Source organism: Centroberyx gerrardi, chromosome 3 (assembly GCF_048128805.1).
Source record: "Centroberyx gerrardi isolate f3 chromosome 3, fCenGer3.hap1.cur.20231027, whole genome shotgun sequence".
NCBI lineage: Eukaryota > Metazoa > Chordata > Actinopteri > Beryciformes > Berycidae > Centroberyx > Centroberyx gerrardi.
The window spans coordinates 17,245,420-17,253,689 of NC_135999.1; the positions used below are offsets into that span (position 1 = coordinate 17,245,420).

Genomic DNA, 8,270 nt, shown 5'->3' on the forward strand with positions numbered 1-8,270 from the left:
CTGTCACCACGCGCCTACTGTATGGAAAGTAGCCTAGCATTAGACTCCAGCCATAAAATAATTCAGTTAGGACTACATAGTCTAATCTTTAATGTAAACCCAGCAATTAAGAGGCGGACTACCCGAGGGGAGATATTTAACAAGATGACGATGAGTAGCAAGAGATCAAATATCTAATATAGCCTATAGCTATCGGCCGAGCCCTAACGAAAAATCACTATAACATTCCTATAATATTCTTATAGGGACTTATAGTGTGTCTGTTGTACTCAGTAGTGAGTTTATAGTGACCTTATCATACTTTATGGTAGGCTATTATTTTTTTTAATGTAGAACCATAATATTCCTGTAGGATATTACACTTGGTGTATAGCTTTGCTGTGAGATTTGCATAGTAATCCGTATAAATGTTATTATGGGATTGGCATTTTTTCGTAAGGGAGATTCCACAATATCTAATTATATTATTTAAGATCGACTTTGCATGCAGGCAGTAGTGTAGTCAAAGACATACACACACACACACACACACACACACACACACATATATATATATATAGGCAGGTGGTCTATAAGGAGTTTTTATTTCAATATTTAACGCCCTGGCTATATGCTCAGATAAGAACTATAGTAATCCTATAATACATTTAGAAGAATACTTTACAATTCTCACAGTAAAGCTTTAAAATAGAATGCAGCTACTATCATAGAAAGCCATAACATAGAAAGTCCTACAGTAAAACCATAGGAGGTTAATGATACCATAAAGTATGATAAGGTCACTTTAAAGTCACTGCTCAGTACCACTGTGAATCCCTACAGGAATACTATAGGAATATTATGGTGATCCCCATTAGGATTCTTCTTCTTTCTCTTCCTCCTTAACTAACACCGCCCTGCTCATTGTACTGATGTATTTGCATGTGTAAGATGACGTCAGTGTACCTGTTGAGACGGGACGCCCCTCCCTCCCAGGTCAGTGAGATTCTGCAGCACAAGGCTGACACCATGTGTTTGGAGAAACACTCAACCCGTGTGACGCCTACTGTTACTGTAACCTGCAGGTAAGAGTTCACTCGAGAAATGATTTTACCAAATGCGTTCAGAGTTCTTGCGAAGGTTTAACATCTTACAGTGTATTCGACATGTTCCTCCTGTAATCTTTCCACCCTGCATATTCTTAAAGTTGTTGAAAATGTCACTACAATAGGCCTACTGTATGTTTATTTCTGAAATTTCTGAGGAAGTGAAAGAGAGGTAGAACAGGAAGAGGAAAACATTTCTTTGTCAGGATGCTTTAATTACTGGAGTCAATCAATGGCATTTGACACAGTAGCAACTTAAGCGCACACGACTACAACAAGCACCCTGATATAAGAATATCACAGGAATACACAGCTGTAGTTCAGTCTTTTCTGACTTTCCAAAAGACATTTGTTCATGCTATCTCAGATGCATTCTGCAATTTCCCCTATTCTACTCACCTGTTCCTCATCTCCTTATTGAGAGAACAAGAGAAATGTGCTAAGAGTAATGTGCCCATGAGCTACATATTTTCTATTTATTTGTATGTTGTATTGTCATGTACTGGATGTTCAGTAGGAACAGTAGCTAGAGGTATGCATGCTACTCCTGCTCTCCCTGCTTCTCCTGAGCAGCTGCAGAGGCAGACACTGGTCTTATCTTCATGGCTGTGCTCTTGAGAGAGTAGTTCGTCCCCTTCCAATGACCCCAGCTTACACAGACACTGCCAAATCCGATGCCACCAGGTGCATACATGCCGTTGGGGTTTGCGTTGTAGCAGTAATTGAACCAGAATGCACCGAGATGAAGTTGAGCACAGCTGACATCTGAAAGGTCCTGGTCTCTGTCATATGTGCTGAACTTCATGTTGTTGTGATATGACAAACTGTCCCCTAGGAAGGCAAAGGATGATAATTTGAGCTCAACTGAAATACAGGTAATTATTTGAAACTCAGAAATACTTGCAATTCAATCCAGGGGTTTCCACCACACATGCACTTAATAAATAAATAAATAAATAAATAACTAAATAAATAGGCTACTGTACATTCATAGTGTTTTGGAAATGAACTCACTCTTTTTGAAAACATTTGTTCAGTTACTGATGGTGCATTAATTTAGTCTGACAGCAGTTTCAAACAAAACTTTGCCTCTGGGGACCCACATTTTCAATGAAGAAAAAAAAGCCTACAGTAAAACTGATTTTACAGGCTACTGTGTTTTATCTAATGGAGATTAATGTGTCATTAGTTCTCTAACCTAATAGTCCACAGTTTTCCACTAGCTTTGAGAAGGCTTAACTCAACAAAAACAATTTGAGATCCATTTTTCCTGGATAATTTGGGGACCCGTTTTGATATTCCTGAGGCCCACCTTTGAATCCCACTCAAGACTTTGAAAAAAACTGAAAAAAGATAAGGGAACCTTTACATCCAAAGTTTAAAAAAAATAAATTAAATAAAATAAAAAAAATCGAATCTATTTTCTATATTGTTTGCAGAACACTGACTCTAATACCTTGACCCTCAAACCTAAGCTGCCGAACACGAGTCCCATGTTGCTCACCTGCCCCTCCGTCAATGTAGCTGCCCAGGCGGAGCTGGTAGCCGTAGTTCTCAGGATCGACTGAGAAGGAGGAGTACTGAGCGTAGACCTTCCCCCCCTCCCAGTCCTGCATGTCCACCCGCAGCTCATTCTTCTTCCTCATCGTCAGCAGGAACATGTTATCCAGCCCTGAGAAGACATACAAAAGGTCTGTTTCATTTTACCTCAAGCACCTAGGCCCTATCCTTCCTCTGTTATTTCTCCACATTTATTAATTTTTCCCCCAGACTATCTGTAAACCTACTTGTTTGCACTCACTTGTCCTCCCTCCCTCTTAACGTCTCTCAAATTAGCTATCCCTTGATCTAAAGTCTCACTATTTGCTTCAACCCGCCCCTTGCAAATGAAGATGGAAAGGTTGAATGTTTCTTTCACTAAAATGCAGCACAGGCGCCACGATTTTAATGCATTTCACCCTAATTAACTCACCCAGCCAATACTCTCCAGCCACGTTCCCAAATCCATTCTTATAGTGCGCCCAGGGTCTGTAGAAGTTTTCAGTCCCATCCATCCTCCTCTGGATCACCTGAGGGAGAGAGAGAGAGAGAGAGAGAGAGAGAGAGAGAGAGAGAAGACAGAGAGTGATAGAGAGAGGGGGGGGGGAGACAGAGAGAGAGAGAGAGAGAGAGAGAAGACACACAGAGAGAGAGAAGACACACAGAGAGAGAGAGAGAGAGGACAGAGAGAGAGAGAGAGAAGACAGAGAGAGAGAGAGAGAGAAGATAAAGAGAGAGAGAAGACAGAGAGAGAGAGAGAGAGAGGGAGAGAAGACAGAGAGAGAGAGAAGACAGAAAGAGAGAGAGAGAGAGAGAGAGAGAGAGAGAGAGAGAGAAGGACGTGTAACTCCAATCTTTAAAAGACAAATTCAACCCAGATAACTACAGAGGAATCACAGTAAGCAGCAACCTTGGGAAGTTGTTCTGCAGCATTATCAATGCCAGAATACTGACCCACCTAAAAGAAAACAAAATTCTGTCAAATTGTCAAATTGGATTCCTCCCCAAGCACAGAACAACCGATCATGTTTATACACTCCACACATTAATCCAAAATCATGTCCATCAAACCAACAAAGGCAAAATATTTGGCTGCTTCATTGACTTTAAGAAAGCCTTTGACTCTGTGTGGCATGACGGCCTTTTCCTGAAACTGCTTCAGAGTGGAGTCAGGGGAAAGGTCTACGACATCATTAAGGAGATGTATAACGAAAACAAATGTTGTGTCAAAGTTAATGAAAAGAGAACACAACACTTCAAACAAACTAGGGGAGTCATTTAATATCTATATCAATGAATTAGCTAGAACTCTAGAGCAGTCAACGTCTCCTGGAGTAATGCTGCAGGGCAGAGAAATTAAATGTCTCCTGTATGCAGACGATCTGCTGATCCTCTCTCCACACCAACAAGGACTGCATCACAGCCTGACCCTTCTGGAGAACCACTGTAGGAACTGGGCTCTATCGATCAATCTGGAAAAAACTAAAATCATGATCTTTCAGAAAAAATCACATTCTCAGGAAAATAAATACCAATTCAAACTGGGTGGAACAACTCTCAATCATGTAACCAGCTACAATTATCTGGGCCTGACAATCACTTCATCTGGGAAGTTTGATTTAGCAATAAGAAACTTGGCAGACAAGGCACGCAGAGCATATTATACAATAAGAAAATCACTGTATAGATTTAATCCTCCTATAAAAATCTGGTTGAAAATTTTTGATTCAGTTATTAAACCAATAGCACTATATGGTGGTGAAATCTGCGGCCCTCATTTCAAATGCAACTATGAAGCCTGGGACAAAAGCCCGACTGAAATTCTGCATTTGGAATTCTGCAAAAACATATTAGGTGTGCACAGAAAAAGTCCAAACTTGGCTTGTAGAGCGGAGCTGGGGAGATTCCCTCTGCTAGTACATATAGAGAAAAGAGCAGCTAAGTTCTGGAGCCACCTGGCACACAGCGGCCCAGAGTCTCCCCACAGTACCGCACTGACACACTGGAGGAGACACCCAGAGAGAGACCCCTTGGAATACCTGACCAAAAAGCACCAACTAAACCTAACCACACAACCACCATTGACAAAATTCAAACAAATAGAAAAAACAACACAAGAAGAATATTATCACTATTGGCAAAAAGAAATCAAACTTATAAACAAAACTAAATGCTTCCAAAACCTTAAAACAAATTACAATTTGGCCCAGTATCTGATCAGAATCAAACAGCCCAGACAGAGGAAGCTGCTGACGATGTACAGACTCAGTGACCAGCAGCTAGCTATAGAGACAGGCAGGAGAGACCAGCAGCTAGCTATAGAGACAGGCAGGAGAGACCAGCAGCTCGCTGTAGAGACGGGCAGGAGAGACCAGCAGCTAGCTGTAGAGACGGGCAGGAGAGACCAGCAGCTAGCTGTAGAGACGGGCAGGAGAGACCAGCAGCTAGCTGTAGAGACGGGCAGGAGAGACCAGCAGCTAGCTATAGAGACAGGCAGGAGAGACCAGCAGCTAGCTGTAGAGACGGGCAGGCACAGAAGAACCTGGCTGCCAAGAGAAGAAAGAGTGTGTGTGCACTGCGACTCAGGAGAAATAGAAAGTGAAGAACACTTCCTTCTCTCCTGTACCAAGTATGAACACATCAGGAACACATACTTTTCAAAAAGCATGTGTAAGAGAGAGGTGTGCCAAGTTTACTACAATTAGATACTGGCCAGGGCTCCCTCGAAAAAGAGATCTTGTAATCTCAATGGGACTCACCTGGTTAAATAAAGGTTTAATAATAAAAAAAAAAAGATACACTACAATCTCACTCAAGTCAATTAGCATGATTCAGATGACTTTAAATAACCAAAACTCTCTAGGAGATATCTCAGGTATCTTTTTTTTTTACTATTATGTTAAGTGTGACAGTCATAAAAGTGTGTCAGTGATAATCAGTGTGAGAGATCTGTTGTCATGTCTTGCTATACGAAGCTTTACAAGGTGTAAATGAGGTGTACTGACAGTCCACCTCCCTCCATCGGTGTCCATGTCACAGTAGGCATGCAGGGGGGTGGTGGGACCCCCGGGGAAGATGGTGTACACCCCACTGGGACTGGTGTTGTCATGGCGATAGATGTCATCGCAGTCGATAGGCAAGTAGAACTGGGACTGGGCCGAGGCCACTGCAACCAGTAGAGGCAAGAAGAATATTACCTGGGGGGAGGGGGGGGGGGGGGGGGAGAGGGGGAGAGACAGAGAGAGAGAGAGAGAGAGAGAGGGAGAGAGAGAGAGAGAGAGAGAGAGGGGGGAGAGAGAGAGAGAGAGGGAGAGAGAGAGAGAGAGAGGGGGAGAGAGAGCGAGAGAGAGGGGGAGAGAGAGAGAGAGGGAGAGAGAGAGAGGGGGAGAGAAAGAGAGAGAGAGAGAGAGAGAGAGGGGGAGAGAGAGCGAGAGAGGAAGAGAGAGAGAGAGAGAGAGAGAGAGAGAGAGAGAGGGAGAGAGATTAATAATACCTACAAGGCCCTCCACAGTAATTATTGGTTAGAAATGAGCCAAAAGAGGCTGCACTAAGTAAATAGAGAAAGTAAAAAGTAAAAGGTTTTCTATTAGCTTATTCGTTGTGTAAAAAAGGCAACTGTTGATTATTATCACACTTTGTTGAAAAGCCAGCTAGAGTTGTCCATGATTTGGTGCACACTAACTGTTTTAATTATGGCCACTAGACTCATGGTGCATTTCTTCATCCTCAATTGCCCGGTCTGCATTTGAATAAATCTCAGTGGGTTTTTCTGGCATCATCAGATTTAGCTATTATTCTCTCTGGTGTACTGTGGATAACATGGTTAACTAATACTATATCAAACTATTGAGACGTGAGAAGAGTGCAGTATATTTGCCTGAAACCACAACTTTAATATCACCTTACAACAAAATAGATGTGGTACATTTGAGAGTAAGATTTCTCCTTATTATTTTACTATTGATTTCTGGGGAGAAACAGCAAAACAAAAACCTGACTCTAAAGTACTCCATAGCTGAATCAGTTCCAGTTTTACACATCATCCGTCCTTCTCTTCCCTTAAGTGAGCCTTTTGTTGATGCTCTTCTGCTCCTCTGTGCAAGGGCAAGTGGTCGAGGTAAAGGAAGACGGCCTTTCCAAACTGAGCGGCCCTCTCATCTTGGCAATCTCTCCTTCCCTTATTATAGCAACTGAGCAACAGCAGAATTCAGACTGCATGTCCCTGTGAATTATATTTTTACTCCTTTTATAATATATTATTTATCTATTTTTTAAAATGTTTTTATATCCTTTTTTTCAACCATCCCACCCTGCAACTAACCAAGTGAAATAAGAAAAGGCATCTATCTAATATAATCTATCTAATTATAATATAATATAATTACTTTTCCATATGATTTTTCTCTGAAATTGTATTATTTTGTGTTTTTGTCACATGAAGCATTGGATTGTGAGATACACTTCATGTTGGAAGGTTACATTTTGTTCCCTTCACTGACGGCAGGAAATGCGAGGGATTGATCGCCTGGTGTCCAGCCCACATGAATCGCAGTCTTTAGCACTTTTTGAATTTGCAAAACTGCTAAAGACTGTGATTCATGTGGGCTGGACACCAGGCGAAGGGACTGAGGGATATTTGTTAGGATGGCATATATTTTAGAATGGAATCTCACTTTGTTTTATCGCCTTCTTCCTTCTAGACTGAGCTAGCAGAGCTGCTTTTTGCATAACAAGTTTGGAATTTATTAAGTTTGCTAACAAAATGGCAGTCTCTCACCTGTATTGAGTGAACCTTGCTCGTCCAGTGTTCATATCACAATGTGTGCATTGTCTGCAGAGGCTAATTTATGCTGACAAAAGTTATTTTTGTTGGTGAATATTTTTGCCAAAACTAGACTGAGCTAATGTGGATCTCTTCTTGTTGACAATACATCGGTGAATGATTTGGTAATCCTGATTATTCCAGGACTGCAGTAACCACAGCAAGTATATTCACAATATTATATTATGAAAGTCATGAATATGAGCAAAAATGTTGTCTCTTATCAACCAAATAAGTGCTACAGTGTTTGCCATTATAAAATAATAAAGTAAATTAAAAAATAAAGTAAAATAATTTGAGTTTAGCTAAATATTACAATTATTGTACCAGCCTTGTGTCAGCGGTGGAGCTTACCTGCATCATGTAGAGAGAGGTTTCAGGTACTGCGGAGTTATTCTGACTGTCCCAGGTCAGGCGATCAAGACAAATCCAGTCATGGTGGGAAATACACACCTGTTTGTGGGAGGAGACTTCGGGGAAGAAGGTTTTGGAAAGTTGGCAGGTGTGTGAACAGAGATAGGGATGGAGAGAGAGACCTCTCCTCTCCCCTCCCCTCCTCTCATCGCTGTACAAGAGTCAGTAGCTGCTTGACATTAACAGCCCAGTTATTGATGGCTCATCTAGGACAGAGAGAGGAAATCAAACCCAAGGCTTCACCCAGGGCCCGCTGATGGATGAACCCAAGAAAAGGTCAACGGAAAAGTTGATTCTTTCTTTCGCTCTCCTATCTCTCTCTTTCTCTCCCTTTCTATCTCAATCTCTCTCACGGGCCTGTGGTGTTTAGGAAAGGAGGAGACAGTGGTAAAGAGGTTCAGAAAGAGAAA

The 8,270-nt window shown here is 41.6% G+C and overlaps 1 protein-coding gene across 1 annotated transcript; it reads right to left on the reverse strand.

Annotated features, from left to right (window-relative positions):
- Positions 1 to 1,626: 1,626 nt before the first annotated feature.
- LOC139919593 (microfibril-associated glycoprotein 4-like) lies at positions 1,627 to 7,806 on the reverse strand. The gene is made up of 5 exons (XM_071909381.1): positions 7,801 to 7,806; positions 5,630 to 5,821; positions 3,058 to 3,154; positions 2,590 to 2,757; positions 1,627 to 1,916 (listed from the first exon to the last, which is right to left on the reverse strand). Exons 1-5 carry the CDS (start codon positions 7,804 to 7,806, stop codon positions 1,627 to 1,629), a joined length of 753 nt encoding a protein of 250 aa, XP_071765482.1.
- Positions 7,807 to 8,270: the final 464 nt, after the last annotated feature.